The sequence below is a fragment of the Eupeodes corollae genome, chromosome 1, assembly GCF_945859685.1.
Source record: "Eupeodes corollae chromosome 1, idEupCoro1.1, whole genome shotgun sequence".
NCBI lineage: Eukaryota > Metazoa > Arthropoda > Insecta > Diptera > Syrphidae > Eupeodes > Eupeodes corollae.
Window position 1 is genome coordinate 81314742 of NC_079147.1, and position 18030 is coordinate 81332771.

The 18030-nt window shown below is 30.9% G+C and overlaps 2 protein-coding genes across 3 annotated transcripts in view; both read right to left on the reverse strand.

Annotated features, from left to right (window-relative positions):
• The window catches only part of LOC129943131 (transcription factor stalky), a 55442-nt gene that overhangs the window by 13878 nt on the left and 23534 nt on the right, over nt 1-18030 (reverse strand). Inside the window, exons 1-3 of one of the 2 annotated variants that reach the window (XM_056052380.1) lie at nt 13134-13416; nt 4644-4735; nt 2798-3998 (exon numbers count right to left, since the gene is read on the reverse strand). In XM_056052380.1, coding sequence (XP_055908355.1) covers nt 2798-3167 — 370 coding nt within the window. In that variant the 5' untranslated portion in view covers nt 3168-3998; nt 4644-4735; nt 13134-13416. Of the gene's footprint in view, nt 1-2797; nt 3999-4643; nt 4736-13133; nt 13417-18030 lie in introns of those variants that run through there. The other variant, XM_056052381.1, reaches the window with a different exon arrangement.
• LOC129940709 (uncharacterized) lies at nt 3257-3990 on the reverse strand. The gene is made up of 2 exons (XM_056049148.1): nt 3353-3990; nt 3257-3275 (listed from the first exon to the last, which is right to left on the reverse strand). Exons 1-2 carry the CDS (start codon nt 3988-3990, stop codon nt 3257-3259), a joined length of 657 nt encoding a protein of 218 aa, XP_055905123.1.

Here is an 18030-nt window from a genome sequence, read left to right on the forward strand (position 1 = left end):
AAAATTCAAGATTTACTTTCTTTTCACATTCTAGGGATTGGAAGACTTTAGTGTCAAATGGCGTACGAAGTAATTTGAAAATGCTATAATAGGAGCATGAACCTAATGTCACAATGATTCACAAAGAAGCGGTGTGTAACTTACAACTTCCATACACCCTCTACCACGATAAGTCATTCAAATGTTCTTACAGATTATCAGAAAATTGGTTATTTTATAAATTTCTTTTAAAATTATTTTTTTGGTGAAACTTAAAATTCATTTGGCATTTCGTTTGCATAAAAACGCAATTTCAGAACTCATAAGCAAAAATGTATAAGTGAATTTATAACATGAAATCAAGAAATCATAACATTTTCTATTTGTAGTGAGGGGAAATTCTTCGGTGTTGAAATTGAGAGTGAGTATCTCTATTTTTCTTTATATAAAAAATTTTTAAAATTCTGAAGAATCCTATTTTCAGGAGTAAAAAATATATTCTGACATAGAATTTAACATTGTAGTATTTGAGTATAAGAAAATCCCAAAAATACCAACATCAACTGCTTCTGGTAGCTGTGGTAGTTAATTGCGTGAGTATTTATTAAATATACATTTTCATTAACACCACACATTTTTTAATTACCAACTTTGTTACCTTATGGACACCTTATCAATGTTACTTTTTTCAATTTATGGTTTAAAGTTCAATTATACCTATTTATAGGCATTCTTTCTTTTTTGGTAGCATGTTTCAAGTGCTTGAATGAACTATTGTTGTAAATGCTTTCAGATTGAAGATATTTGGTATTTTTTGAGCTTAATTACAACGATGTATTGGTGCAGATAAAATATCTGTGTTATCATTTTAAGTACGAAATATGAAGTTTTTGTTGTGTATACTCTCACTTGCGAAGAATTTCACCATATCTCTTAATTTTAATATGTTCAATTAATTGATTTGAAAATTTGGAATTACATAAAATTTATTATAATTTATTACACCCAACTATAATAGGTTTTTGGACCTATTAAAGTGGGTTTGTAGTTTTAGTTCAATTGTTGGTTATCATAGGTGATGAAGGTTTGGTTAATATGTTTTTAATAATAATGCGATTTTAATTATAAACAGATAATGTGTCTAATTGCATGAATGCACCTATGTTCGTAATTCTAACGGCTAGTGAAACGAAAAAGATCGTGGTAGTGAACTAAGTTTTTGTAAATCAAATAATTCTAAACTTAACATAAATATAAGATACGATTCTGTTCTAATCTAACTTGAAGACAATTTTTATATTTGTTTATATTTTCAATGGTTTTTTATTGAAAACAAAAGTAAAAAATACATTAAAAAGTAAATGTACTCAGAATTTTAAACAATATTTTGTACGAAAATACTGTCAAATCTTATTGCAAAACAAATACATTTCTAAGGGCTCATTTAAAGCTATCATTGGATTTATTATCGAAGCTAATCATTGGAATTTTTGAACAGATTGTTTATAGCTGTAAACAAAACTTACTGTCATGACAAAAATTACCGGATTTAAATACACCAATAAATTTTTCGATGACAGTTAAAGCTATCATTGGTTTTCATCATTGAAAATTTTGTTTCGAGATTCAAAATGGATTGGAAAAAGTTATCTTTGTTGTTTTTGGTATTAAGATAAAGGCAATGGCGCAAAATTTTAAACGATTAATAAAATACTTGAGCACGGAATGGCTGCTATAACTTTTAAAAATTTGCTAAACCCATACACATCTGTATGTCATATGGGCAGTTGGGAATTCCAATTAATAGGTCCGTTTTAGCGTATTTGATTTATTTATTTTCACGAACTGTCACTTTTTAGATACGTTTTCAAGCCCCTCTTTCAATAAAAGGCAATAAACAATTTGCTAGTTAGCAAAACGAAGAAAAAGGTTTAAAGTTTTGGAGTCCCTTAGTAAATTGCTAAATATTTAGAAAATTTGTAATGAGTAAATTGTTAAACCCTTAGTAATGAGTTGAAAATGAGTTTATCATACTCCGCCGTTGGTATACCACATCCGATGGACAAGGATGAGATTCGAAAAATACGAAAATAAAACCTGAGCGCTCTGTTATCAGCAAAACAATAAGGCGGGCTAAAAGTTTCAGACAAAAGGTCATTAATAAAAATGAGAATGAGTATCGGAGACAAAACGGAACCCTGGGGCACACCAGTGTTTTTTTTTTGTGGATATCTCTTTTTTAACCGAAGTTACTTGAAATTCCCGGGCAAAATGCCCACTGGTTTTCCGATTCTTCTTCGTCAAATTGAATTCCTTTTATGAGAAAAAGAGTTTTTGGGTAAAAATTGTACCCAAATTTTAAAAATCGGGGAAAACCATAAGCTTCCAAATTTACACTTTAAAATTCTGTTTTGCAATAGAAAATACAGCACGTTTCTCAGCACTTACTTTTAATTTTTGGGAGAAATTTTAGATTAGAGGATTATGAAGCTAGAATTTACTTGAATTAATCAACTCAATGCAAGTAAAGTGGAGAGGCGTTATAAATTTAACAATATTTTAGCACAATAGTTACAAATTGTTAGTTTGAAATATTATTTTTATTATAAAAATTGTCTTGAGTAGGATTTGACCAACACTTATTTTCTATTTCTGCCTAAAACTTAGTTTTGAATGAAGTAAATACTAAGGCCCTAATTATATCTTCGATTCTTTCTATCACTGCTTATTTTAAGCAAAACTAACGTTATTAAATCCTTCGATTTCAAACCTAACTCAACTTTGAATACATTTAAGAAAAAAAAATTAGTAAACTTACCGTCAAGACATGCTGGAGCCATTAACTCTTCAACTGCGGCAATTTGCAGTGCTCCATTCAAATCCTGGTACTCGTCTCCAGACAATTGAATGCCCATCATCTTGGTAGATGGTGTTGTTGGTCTTGGTGTTGTTGTTGTTGTCTTTGTTAAATTCGTATTGGTAGAGTTGGTCTTGTTTAAACTTTCTTCCGTTGGCGTATTCAATATATTGCTGCTCGGCGGCTGCTGCTGATTTAATGAATTCAAACGCGCTGAAATATTCTCTTGTTCCGGGCAGAGTATAATTTTCTGTCCGTTTTTCCCGTTTGCGTTCACTATAATTTGCTTTAGTTTTACTAAGCCGTTCGTTTTTGTTTCCCTTTGTTTCATTAAAGGCGTAGGTAAAAAGGACCTCGTCAAAAAGGGTACACTTATGATTTGGTAAATTGGAGTTTGTGTTTCCAATATCGTCTCTTGGTTTAGCTGCTCTGGCGTTTTCTGTTGTTGAATTTTCAATAATTCTCTTAATTGATTCACTTGTAATATTTGCTTTTCCAATTCTTGATTGGATTGACTTAAAAACTCTGTCCGTGCCCGGTTCAGATTTGGTTGAGTCGTCGTATAATTTAATTGGTTTTGGTGATTCCTTAAAAACTCTGTCCGTGCCAGGTTCAGATTTGGTTGAGTCGTTGTACAATTTAATTGGATTTGATTTGCAGTACGATTCGGATTCTGTAGCGGACTTTGATTCAATATTTGATTGCGATTCAATATAAGCGTCGGATGATTCTGATTCTGGTTCTGATTCGACAATTGAATTTGATTCGGATTTATTTGATTCGATAGCTGGGTCTGAGACGATATTGCTTGGCTTTGATTCAATAGTTGAGCATAAGATTCCTGGCTCAATATCTCGCAATTCTTCAAAAAGGAATGTCCTTGCTGTTGCTGCAATTGTTGGGATCGTTGCGGTTGTTGATAACGTTTTACCAATATCGGTCTTCCTCTCCTGGGCAAATTCGGTGATCTCACTTGTAAAAGTTGCTTGGTTGTCGTCGTTTGCTTCAGATTCTGATTGGATTGGTTTGTCGTTGCATGAGTCCTTTGGATTAGCGTTGGTTGGGTTCTTGTTTGACTTTGGGTCGGATTGTTGATATTTGTTGGTGTTCGCTGGCCGTGACTGGCAGGATGAGGCGTTGTTTTGGGCAGCCATTTTGAAGTCTAAAAGAAGTAGGAAATAAGGAAAATAATTAATTAAACTAACTATCACAATAAGCCTTTTGTTTGTTTTCATTCTGCTCGATGGACTGATTATAATTGTTCCGAATTATAATACCAACACGATTACATTGAATAAGAAGCAAGTTTTATTCGACAAAAAATAATGAAATGATTTCACTTCATTTGCACATGGATTTTACACGAATAGGTTTTTCATTCATTTACCAAATTTAACATCTTGTCTAGATAAAAGAATAAAATTTATGCCAAGTGTTCGTTATTTAGTAAGTTTCGTAGAACAACAGGATGAAAAAATATACAAAATTTTGGAAGGAAAAAGACGAATTAGTGTACTAAAAATGTGATTATTTTTGTCTTCTGTGAATAAAAAGCAAACTTTTGTGATTAATAATAACTGACCATAGATATTTCATTTTGTTTGTCGAAAAAGATTTGCAAAGATTTTTCATTTTAAAACTATTTTTTAATGTACCAACTATATAATAAATTGATACATTCTTTTCTAAAATATTGAAATAAACAAATCCTTTTTATTATATGAAAGTTTGAAAATGATTTTGCAAACCTTAATCGATCGATCCTGTCTTGACCTTAAGAAGGTAGTTTTTTGATCTTTGTACTTACATAATAATTTCCTTTTGTTTCAGGCAAAGGAATTGTAAGATTAACTCTTAACTAGCTCTTAAAAGAGTCTTCTGCGGTTTTTTTCCCTCAAACTGTAAAGATATAAAAAGAAAATAAAAAGTTAGAGATTGGTTTTGTAATAAAATGTAAAATATTGTATATTGTTGTAAATTTTATATATGTTTCTAATTAAAGGATGTGTAAAAGATGCTAGTTGATTGTATGAAGGCTTTTATTTATAAGATTTAACTTTAAACGCGTCATCTTAACAGTCGTATGTATTATTGAATTCGTTGTAAACTTGTTTTAAATTTTAAAACGCTCACAAGATTTAGAATACAACCGGAACAATATTTTTCAATTGACGTGTATTTAGTTTTCACAGTTTAAATTTTTAAAACAATGTTTAAATTATGTGGCGCAACAGTCCGCACCGAACTTGGGTCTAGTGACCTACAACCCTCAACCATTCCTGTGTGAGTCATTTCAGGGATGAAGCAAGGAAAGAAGGGTGTTTTTATGCCGAATCCGCACGGCTTACTTGAGAAATCACATTTAATGGCAAGAACTATTCTTGAAGGAGTATCCGCGAAAAAAACATTGGGTGGCAAGAGTGTAGGTGATTCAACTCAGGACCTCTCGCCTAACAGTCCTACGCACTAAATATCACGCCACAGGTTCTTCTGTAGCTCTTCCAGGTTTAAAAACGATTGAATGTACGTTTATACGCTTGAGTTTGAATTTTTTATTTAACTCATTTTAAAACTAGGTATAAATTTTAAACCAGATTAATCAGAGCTAATTATGTGGCTATTAGAAAAAAATAGAAATTCACTTATGTTGAACTTTAATCACAACTTTACGTTTTTCAAATTGGACAGCAAACAATCTACCTTAATCTCAGAATAGTATCACGACCAAACTGCTAATGGTTGATAGGCTAACATTAAATTTATACAATTCCTACATCCGGTTGAAATTTATCAATATTAAGATAAGATTGATCTTTTCTTGCGTTTGCACACGAAAAAAAGATACTTAAACGTAGATTTTCAAAGTTCGATTGCTGATATAATTTTTTTATTAAGCGAAAACGAGACAAAAAAACGAATCTAATCAATTTACTCAGGGCGTTTAAGTCAGCGATGATTTTTGTTTAACAAGATTTTGTATAAATCTTCTAGATTAAAAAACGTTTTTAAATTGAAAAATATTTGCGATTTGATAGCAGACTTCTAAAATCTTGTTTGTGATCTTACTCTTGTTTTTTTAAATCTTGACGATAAGATTTTGTTTTGCTAATGACTTTCAAAAATTGTCTCTATTTATTTTTAAGTTATAAATTAGCTTATTTTTGATGAAGCTTACACTACTACTGCAATAATTATTATTATATAATTTAAAAAAAAAATCAATATTTTAGCTAGAACTTTAATTTTATTCCAACTTAGAAAATGAAGTCTTTTACCATTTAAATTTAAATTAGTTGGCGCAACAGTTCCTAAAAAAGAAAGGCCTAATGACTTGCAACTCTTAACCATTTCTGTGTGCGAGTAGTTTCTGGGGTGTTGGGGACCTATAACTTTAGAATTACACTTGAAACGTTATTTGAACGCTCGCAAGAGGCAGTACTATAAAATTTTTAGATTCTACATGATTATTTTCTTTAGAAATAAGTAAAAAATGTTCACCGTTTGAATTGAAAAATATTCGAAATTCCTTTAAAATTAATTTCTAATGTTAATTTTTGTTTTTAATTGGAAAATTTATTGGTTCAATTTGTTTTATTCAAATGCGAATAAATTGATGCAAGAAGTTTTCATTTTACACTAATTTTTTAAATATTTTAAAACAACATTAAAATCTTAACATCCCTGGTTTATTCAGGAAACCTTGAAAATATCATCTTCCGCATAGTTTTAATTGTTAATTAATGTGTATGCTGTGAATATCATCATCATTATTTTCAATATCAAAATTAATTTATTCATCATACATCAATTCAACTTAAAGTTTTTAGCTCACAAAAATAAAAACTTCTGAGCCTTCAGAAAACATTACAAACAGACTTTGATCATCTGAGCATATTCAGCATTCTATGAAGACTCGGAGCTTGGAAATAAAAAAGAAAACCTCTTTAGATATAAGTAACATTTCCCTGATTCTTTTTTGGAACTTCAACTTTGTTAGATTCATAAAAGTAGTAGTTCCCACTTTTGACGTTTAAAAACTTGAAATTAAACATCGAGAAAACAATAATTGTCAAGTGAAATTTCGTTTTTCTTTTAAAGTTCAGAGCAAAGAACTGATCTGTCAAAAAAGATCTTTCTTTTTTAGCTCAGACATATCAGAGCGCTGGATTTGTGCTTCTGTTTTCTAGAATCTAGTTTTAGAGCTAGTTTGGAGCGAACTCTACGAGCTCTAGCATCTGATTGGGAGCTTCCAAAAGATTGCCATCCAATTAAGGCAACTTTGTTGGAATGTTGACTGGAAAGTTAGTTTAGAAAAATATCTCTAAAGGGTCTTGCACATGAGAGCGAAAAACGAATGAACGAATGGACGAACAAACGTGATTTTACACATTTCAAAAAGTCAATTTCAAACAAAAACACATTTAAATTATAAGAAACCAATTGATAATTATGTTAAGATAATAAAATTTTCATTTTGTTCTCTAAAACAAGACAATTTTGTAAAAACAATTTGGTATTAACGTAATGGAGTTTGGTTGCTACGAACTGTCAAACTCTATTCGCGTTCCACATTCCATCCAAACTGCAACGAATGAATTGTTCGCGCTCAACTTAACCTTAAAATAATACCACTCTTGTTTTGTTTGTTAATAGGGTAATTATAAATTGACAATTCGTCGCTGTCTGTGAATAGAAATAAATCTCATGTGAAAGAAAAGTCAAAATATGCGAACACAGTTCGAAGTTCGTTGCTCATGTGCAAGATGCTTAACTATCAAGTCAAGTCTACTTATGTCAAAATGACAGTTGATTATGTTTTTTCATTCAACTGAAAGCTGAACTTTATTACTCCTTGATTTATTTTTTTTTCTGCATAATTCCATAATTCCATTTACTGTTTTGTCTAAAACGGTTCCTTGTCAAATTGGAAAAGAAATTACTAATATTTCTTTACAATACAAAATACAAAACGTGATGGATTGTAGCAGCTTGTCTGAGAAGTATTTTGTAGACAATAATGATTTTGGTAGTTTTTGTACTATGAACTTGAAGTAGAGGTTTGTGAAGTATAGTTTTGAATTTGAAATTGATGACACTTGGAAAACTAATTAGTTGTCATGGTAATAGTTATGTTATCTGAACCTGCCCAATGATCAAGCTAATGGACTAAAAAGCTGAGACTGGTTGACTTTATGTTTGTTTCGTGTGGATTGGAAGAGACAGATGGACAGTTCTAAAAGTATTGACAGTTCAGTTCTCGAGTGTGTTACATAAATAAATCCAAGAAATCTTATAAAACTCGGCTCAGAGCATTTTCGATGTGATCAGGCGTTGCTCAGAGCTTTGAAAAGAAAAACGCCCTGTTTCAGTGACTTAGCTAAATGTTCAACTTCCAAACACCTACAGTTTGATAATGCTTTAAGAATGATTTGGTTTTATGGCATCCACACCTGCTCATTTTTGTATTGTTGTTGTTTATAACTTGATTGTTAATATTTAATGAACAGGAATGTAAACTATTGGAAAGGAACTTATACTGTTAGAGTTGAGATTGTGGGAAATTCACCGGCGCCACCAACCCTCTCGTTCATGTACTAAAATGTTATCTTCTATTAGTGTGCAATAGATTTTTTATACAAATAACTTATTGACAAACTGTCATAGCTCCAATTCAAGGGCGTACCCAGAGGGTGACAACTACCTCCTTAGGAATTTTTGATCGATTGAAAAAGAAAAATATTGATTACCGCGATTATAATTTTAGGACAGTGGGTTAGAAACAGAATATTTTGTTTACTATTATTACCGTTACTGATCTTATCTAAAGCGATAGCATAGTTCATCAGCTCAGTGATTGTGAGATATGTACACACAAATATAAAATTTTCGTCGAGTTTTACCCAGATTACACAAGTTTGTTGGGAAGACTTAGAAGTTGCAAAATCTTTGAAAAAATACAAAACTATAATCAAAAACTCGACGAACCAAAATAACAAGTTTGAAGATATAGCAGTTTATTTTGCTTTGACGTGTAATTTGAAGTATAATTGTAGTAGAATTCAACCTTAACCATGGGTTAAGCTAGAAATTTGACTTTGAATAAGAACAGTGTTTATTTAACCAAAAAGCCTTGAACTATAGACCATTAAATCACGACTTTAGTAATTCTCTATGAATACCCCCAATAAGTTCTCGAATAAGTTTACAGAAGACGAACCCCCCCCCCCCCCCTAATCAAAATCTTGAGTACGCCCTTGTTACAATTAATTATTGTTTAATCTTTTACTTTGCACTTCAAAATGGCGTTATTATTATTTATAAAATGATAATGATGAAAAATGTTTTTTCATGTTTTTCTAATTTTCAATATTCTTAGACTAAGACGCAAAAACTGTTTCCCAAAAGAAAGAGGAGGACATAAGGTCAAACTTAATGCTTTAAATTTTATGTTTTTAGATTGCTTTGTTAAACAAAATTCAAAATTGATTTTAATTGAATAATTTATTTTATACACTTTTTTCAAATGAATTAATTTAAAACAAAAATCTGAATAAATTATAAGAAATTAAAAAATCTTCATGAAATTTTGAACTGATAAAACTTTTGAAATACAGTGGCTCACAACTTATTTGATACACTGATTAAAACAAAATGAAAACCAATGAATTAATAACAGCACATACAATAATTTCACGTAGGCTTATAGATTCATACTCAAAGTATAATTTTTCCATTAAATGGGTACCAAAATATTCTACATACTTACTCTTTTTACTACAAAAAGTTGCATTTGATAAAAAAACGCCTAATTTAATCTACCTTTACTTTTTATTTCAACGAAATTGGTTGTTGTTTTCTTATTATTATTGTTGCTATGGTTATTTGAAACAGTTTTTCACAATTTTTTGTGTGATATTGTCAAACGTTGTATCAATTCTAGTTTTTTTATTAAAATGGGTCGTCGAACAACTGTTGAAGTCCGCGAATTGCAACATTGCCGAATGTGTTGACCTAACCCCATCAACCAACGGTGCAACACATAGTGGAGCGGTTTGTTCATGAAAATCGCATCAAGAACAAAGAAAAAAATCCACCAAACAAAATTTTCAATCCTGCTGATGAAAGATTTATCGGCAAGAAAAATTAAAGCCAACCCAAAATTATCGGCAACAAAACTTGCCGCTGTGGTTCATGAAGAATTGGGGAAATCTTGTAACGCTAAACCATCCGACGTCTGCTTCGCGACCATGATTTCGATGGGAGAGTTGCTCGAAAGAAACCCTTAATCAGCAAAAAAAATCAAAGAACCCGTTTATCTTTTGCATTTCACCAAAGACAACAGTTTCTGGGATTCAGTTATCTTTGCAGATGGGTCCAAAATTAACATTTTTGGGTCTGATGGGATATACTATGCCTGGCGGAAGTAAAATACGGAACTCAAAAAGAAAAACATGAAAGCTCCAGTAAAGCATGGAGGAGGAAGTGTTATAGTATGGGCTAAAATTAATTGAGGGAACCATGGACAAAAATATGTAGTGATGTTGCGCCAAAGACTGTCCAACCACAAATCTGACATCAAAAACAATAACCTGGCTAAAACCGCATTGGCGGCCCATTCAATAGACAAAGGTCATTCTCCGGATTTCGATGGTGTCAAAGTTCTTCAAACGGAAAAACATACCTCTAAGCGATATACGCTCGAAACGCTCCACATCCTGAACAACAAAAACAATATGAATCGCAAGCAAGACACACAAAGTATATCATCTGTATACTGCTTACTTGTTTCCTCATAAGAGTTTTGTCTTTGTTTTTTTTGTTGTGGTTATAGACTGAACTTCTTAATTAGAAGTGTTTTTTTTTTACACTTTTTTAAAATTTAATTGTAAATTTTTTCTTATTCTTGTTGTCCACAATATTGTACTATGTGTTTTATATTTTATGTGTAATAAAGTTCCCCTGAGGAAGGCAGCAACCCCTGCCGAAACGTCGGGAAAAGCTAATGTAACAACATTGTTTCATTGCAACGATCAAAGTGACCAAAAAAGCCGAAGGAAACCCTAATTTTTCCAATACACATAAGTAAAAATATGTACCTCGATATCTTGAAAAAAAATTTGGTTCCGAGTGCTGAAAAGTTGGGATTTCGTTCGAATTTTCGATTTTACCGGGAAAACGACCGAAACATAAATCAGGAATCGTGCCGACCTGACTAATTTGGAATTTCCTCCACTTAATGACGCCACGGGCACAGTCACCTGACATAAATGTCATCAAAAACTTATGGGCATTATTGGGACAACATTCGAAAACACAATATTTCGAACAAGAACGAATTGAACAAAATAATCTTAGGGCAATGGGGGAAAATAACACCGAAAGTGACCCGTAAGTTAGTAGATTCTATGCCCAAAATACTGCAAGATGTTGAAAAGGCCAAGTATTATCATACTTAATATTAAACTGCCCCAAGAAGCTCTTAACTTTTAATTTGAATATGAAATATCTTTGCGTATCATGGGTATAAGCTGTGACTTAAAATTGTATGTTGTTTTAGTTTTTTAGTTGTAATGTTTTTAAATAACAATGTTTTCAAATAAATTATAGTTCTTTGTTGAAGTGCATTTCGTTTTCTCTCAAGTACAGTTGAAAATTTGTTGTTATTGTTCTTAGCTTCTATGCACTTCCGATATATATTTGAAATCAAGCACTGTATCAAATAAGCTGTGAGCCACTGTATACAAAAAAAACATTCTTAGCTCTCGGTGCCCTTCTTTTATAAAAACTAAATGATCTTAAAACAATAATTTAGTAAAATTGTATTTAAATTCAATGTAAACATCTTTAAATACTTTTTTCTTTTCTTAAATAAAATAAAATATGTATGACTTGGAATCAATTTTTTTCTAACGCCTTTACATTTTTATTTCTGTAAATATGTTTCCACTTTTTATCAGAAACAAATTTCAAGACATTTTTATTTTTGAATAAAAAACAAACAAAATTAAAAACAGGTAATATAAAGTTTTCGTGTATTTCTTAAATATAAGAACATTAAAATATCATTAAAGTTCAACCTTCTCGAAATTTCCGAAGTTTTTAATTTCAACTTTATTGCTGGTTAGTAAAGAAAAAGCTTTAAGCTTTTGTGTATTATTTCTCAACTCAGAAGCTTTTTAGTGATATTATTGCATTGAATTAATAATATCTTCATCGGTCTTTTAGTCTTTAAAAAATAAATGTGCTTTTAATTGGGTTTCAAAAGTAATTATACTTTTTTAGGATCTTTTCTATATAATTTTAAATATATGTTGTACATATGTCAAACAACAAAATATAATTTCTATTCAGCTTGACAATTGTTGAAAAATTAAAAAGGAAAAACTTTTATCTTCTTCGACAATCGTTAATGAACCTAATTTATACAGTTGTTAGGTTGTTAGATAGGTACCTACATATAAGCTGATAAAATAGTCCGATAACTTCGGACTTAATCACAATTTTATGATGGACAGAGAAATTGCGACTTGACTTATATGAAATTTATCAGCACGCCATTATTTCAACTAGCTTAGAGGTACCTAGAGTACTGATAGCTATTGCATGGAAAATAAATTTATAATACGGCGGATAAAGTAAAAACATTGTAAAATGCCATGCAATTAAATTAATTAAATGTAATTGCCGTAAAATCCAAACGTGGCATGCCGCAAGGCTAACTTATAGGTAGTCATACATTTTTAATTTGAATGTTTCGTCAATAAAATGTAAAAATACGAAGTAAAAGACATCAGAAAAAAAAACAAGTCCATTATTTTATTCACGAAGAACAAGAAGAAAAAGAGGAGATGGAGGAGGAGGTGGTGGTAGTATACTTAAGTATACATTCCGAGAAGAACGAAAAGAAGTAGTAGAAGGTAGGCAGAAATAAAACAACCTTTCTAATGTTCGTCTATCTCTTTCTCTCGCATCATCAAGTAATGGTTCTTCTTTTTCTCTCTCACGAAAAGTGTGTATGGTGATGACGTGCGCGATCCATTCGTGATTTAGATACTCATTTTGTCCAAATTTAAAATTAAAAATATATCGTATCGAGTCAGCAAAAAATAAAACTAAGAAAACAGGAATTTTTTTAAAAATCTAAGTATAGAAAGTGATTCGAACATTCGAGTAAATATGTTTTCAAATACTTTTTAGTCTTTCAACAATTCATTCGCTTTGGGGTTTTACTTAATTCTTTTTTAACTTAAATTAAATATTTAGATATGAAACTTATATAATATTTAATTTTACTTACGTTATAGATAGAAATTCTTATCCAAGTAATATAGGAAAAAAGTTCAAATGGAACAAAGAACTTTTCAACAAGCTAGAAATGTGCTTCTAGCTTGACTTATTTTTTCACTCACAATATTTGTATGGAATTTAAGGATTCCAAGTCCTTTACGGTTGTTTAAAGTGTTTTTTTAGAACACCTATTCACTATATAGTTGTAGTTTTTTCTTTTTTCCGGGATTCCGGGAAGGAATACTAATATATTATATATTTTCAATCACACACCTCTGTGTATGCTAACGGAACGCGGTAAAATGAAAACCGTGCGACGTGTAGATACGCTAACGAATTACTGTTCGTTGTGAAATTCAAAATTCAGACAGGTTTCTTGTAATGATTTTAATAAAATATGATAAAGCTGATATTTGTAAGAGTGTTAGTTTAATAAAGGGGAAATCATTTGAGTGTGTGTTTTGGCATGAATACAGATACATCATTTACACAAAGTGTGTGTAAAAGTTGTAGGAAGTTCTTCATACAAAATTTCCCAGTATTTTTGGTTAGAATTCTCTTTCTGATGGCGACGGCGCATTTGCTTCGCATGCGCTCTTTCGTTATTTGTCGGTAAAATTAAATAAATTAACAGAGAAGCATTTTGTTGTTATCTTTTGGATTTTTGTTGTTGTTTTTTTTAGTTGATGGTAAAAACACTTTACTTCCCTGTGAAATCAAAATCAAGTATTTTTAACATAGAATGACGCTTTAAATGTAAAAGTAGGGCCATACCGGTTGTTGCAGGGGCATTTAAGGTGGTTGCAGAAAAACAACATGAAATAGGAGGAAATGTTATTCTGATGATTCATTCATAACAGCAGATTTTTATTTTGGTGGGATTTGTCAATACCAAAGTAGGAGTGCATTTAGGTAAGGATCTAAATAGAAAAATGTTAAGGTTAAAAAACACCGTTAAATCATAACAAATGTTTTCTTTTTCAGTTTTTACCCTTTCACTTGATACATACAGGAACTAAATATGTGGCAAGTTATGCATTCGTACAAAATTTCGATCTCCAGATTTTAATCAAACATGACATTACGATACTAGAGAAGCATGAATTTGATTGATTTCAAGATCTCGGAAGTTGAGGTTTAAAGCAAATACGCATTAGAGTTTTTTTTTAAGTTAGAAAATTATAGGTACAAATTAATTTGGCATCTTTCAATAAATATAAATTATTTATTTATTTATTTAGCTTAATACAAGCAAAGGCGGATCCAGACTTTTCATCAGGGGGGGGGGGGGGGGTGGTCACACACAAAGATGAGTTTTTACTCACCGCTTAAAAAATGTTCTTTAATGTTTTGTAAAGGGTGCTAACAAAATTTAATAATTGCTAAAATGACAACTTTAGTTATCAAATTATTTAGAACACTGTTGTCCAGCAAGTTATGGTCTAACTATTTAATTTGGATGACTCATATCAAAGCATTCCTAGATTCGAACAGCTGTCTAAATATGCCATATTTAAGAGCTAAAATACAATAGCTTAGAGGGTTTTTGGTTCATTTCGAGCACGTATTTCCAAAAACAAAACACACTTTTCTTGTTTTCATGTCTATTTATGCGAAGAACGCTGTAAAAATTAAAAAATCCAGAAAATGAGAGAGGATCTGAAATGTAAAAATGTCGGGCTTTTTTTTGACGTAGGTTTTTCGAACTCAATTTCCGGGAGTCTCTTATTACTATCGTTATCAATCTGCTTACCCGCATTTGGATCTTATAAAGTCGTCAACAAAACTTAAAAATTGTAGAGACAAAAAGGTTTGGTTCTTGTATTTAAGAACATAATTTTTCTAAAAAACTAAATTAAAACAAAGTAAGGTACCTAAGTAAACAAATAAGTTGGGAATAAAAGTTTTGTAATACTCACAAATTAAACGTTTCAAAGCTTTTATATCAATAGATATCAAACGTTTATTATGTTTTTCACTTAGCCATTAGTTCAACAAAAGTGTCACTTGATTTTTTGGGACTTTTGTTATATTGAAATTCGTGTTTGAATCTCAGTTCTAGAGCATCCAAATCAAATTCACTTCAAAAGTAGATTTATTTAATTTGGTAACATCTTTTGTATTCAACAGAAAACCAATTTTAAAAGAAATGAAATGCACGACTGGGTCGCAAGAACTTGATAATTTCTTCCAAAAACTCTGTTTAAAAATATTGCCTATATTTTAAGATTTAAAAATGTACCTCAAAACAAGTTTTTCTCAAAAATTTAAATGCCATTTTATTTGTCGAAAAATCTAGATTTACCTATTTTTTTCAAAAATCATTTTAAATTTTGTCTTAAAAATATTTTTGGTATAAGCACTAAATAAAGAGCTGATAAATATATGAACATTTTACGTTTAAATTTCGTACACAAATTTTGTCCCCTTTCCGAGATATCGAGTTTTGTAAACAAAATAAGTATTTTAGTATAAATAAAAAAAAATTAGTTCTTGAGAAAACTTAAAAACTAAATAAATTTTTTTTGAGGGGTACTGTTTGGACTGCAGCGGCCAGGTAAGACAGACAGACGGAAGGAATCGAGGTACAAACTTTTTTCGACTTCTCTACCGCCGCGCCGTAATGTCATATTTGATTAAAAGCTCTACTTGCCATAAAGTTCCTATATAAAATTGATAATGTCTTATTCAAGGTTTCTTCTTAAGAACCTGAATATTTGCTCTTAGAAACAATTTTTATAAAAATAATTTAAAAAATGACTAAAGTTTTTCAAGTTCTAAATTGAGCGTTTTTGACAGCAAACCACTTTTTGGTAAATGTCGTTAAATTACTAATAAATCTTTAAATTAAATCTTTACTTATACAACTTAATTGTATAAGCTTTTTGGCTCATATGACCCCCCCTGGATCGTCAATTGGTCAAAAGTTGATGAGTTTGTGCTGTGTTTTTGGAATAGGGCTGAATATTTGATTTATATTATGTTTTTGGTTCAACATTCAGTCAAAAGTAGTACTTTTAGCAACAGAGTTTAAGGAAGTAAAATACAAATGTTGTTTTCATATACAAAATATAAATAATTCAAAATATAATGGGGGTCATATCCATTAACGCAATACGATTAGTTTTGAATTGAAGGGAATTCATACGAAAAAGCAAACAAATTATCTCCCAGGGGGGGGGGTCATGACCCCTATGACCCCCCCCCTTGGATCCGCCATTGAATACAAGCTATCATAACTTAACTTAACTTAACACTAGCTTAACATTTTTTTGCAGTTCTTGTTATCAGTTTTCAACATTAATTCATGTGGGCCCTAAGGCCCACATAAAAGCTCTTTAATGTACAAGAACTAACAATTTTGATTTTATTTGACTTAAAATTACAAGGAACGGGGAAATCGGACTCAAAAAGGGAAAAAGTAAAGGGTATCTTTCAGATGGGATTTGGAAATGTTGATATCGAAAACTACCATAGCAGAGTTGCAGTGACGAAGAATTCGGGACATTGGTTCAAAGTGCCCGTAGTTAGTGCGGTGATGAGGGATATAGAAAAGTTAAACAGATCGCAGATTTCAAGGGTTGGTGTTAAGATGAATATCACTCAGGAGTGCCGGGAAATCTAATATATTTTTAATTGAATATTCGAAAATCTAAACGTGTGTGGTATCGGCTAAGAGGCAAGAGTATGATAACTCAGGCGACAAAGTTTATGATGTATTTGTATAGAACAGTTAAAAACAAGCATTTTTTATTATGGGAGAGGAGGGGGTATATTTCCCCCCGTTTAGGCGGGCGGGGGTAATAAAAAAAAATATTATTTTCAAATGTAAACAAAATGTTAAAAAAATAACGGTAATTCGTAAAATTAAGTATAATACATTTTTTTAAAGCCAATATTCTGTTCTATTAGCTTAGATTAGTTTTTAAATCAAGTCAAAGCTATGTGTAGTTTTTGAAAAAAATATTTTAGATAAGCTCAAAATTTGAGTAAAAAAAGTTAAAAAAATGTTTTAAGTGTAATTTGTTTAGTTCTTGAGAAAATTGAAAATTACCAAAAACAAATATTTTAATTTAATTATTTTTTTTTTCCCGTATGTACTGAAAATGAAAGTTGAGAGTGAATAAAAACATTTTGTTGATACCAGTTTTTTGAAAGAAATAGCTTTTTTTTCAGAAAAAAACGTTAAAGTTTTTTAACGTCTTCATGTTCACACTGTCCCCAAATAGGTGCCGCATAACACATGATAGATCTCGAAGCTTCCTCAAAAATTTTCAATTATTGCTTTGGGAAATAATCCGATTACTAATAAAAGAAGACCACGAGAAATTGATTGCACTTTTTGAGCTTGTTAATTCGTTTACCAGATGTTTCTTGTATTTGAGATTGTAAGTTAATAGTATCCCGAGGTATTGGTATTCATTCATTTCATCATTTTCAAAAACATTAAGGAACCATTTTTGTTCAAGCGGACGTCTTGCACCTTTTTGGAAAACCAAACATTTTTATTTTGACAGATTAATAATTAACTTCCTACGTTCCCAGTACTCTGCAAGTTTATTAATCATGCTTGCGAACAAAGTTGGGCTTAGCTTACAGCCTTGCTTTACACCTTGGCGGACATTAAAAAAGTTAGAACATGAGGTACCATCCCATACTGCTGACTCAGTATCACAATAAAGAATTTTAAAAAGCCTTACAATTTTGTTTAACATACCACTGGATCTTAGTTTAAACAAAAGAGCATTTCTTGGAATCGTGTCAAAAGCCGATTTAAAATCAACAAAAAAAGTGAAAACCTTCTTGTTTAAACCTTTTTTTAACTTTTTTGCACAATTTTTGAGTTTAAAACATGGCTAATAGAACAGAATGTTGGGGAGATAGATCCCCCCTTCCCTCCCATAGTA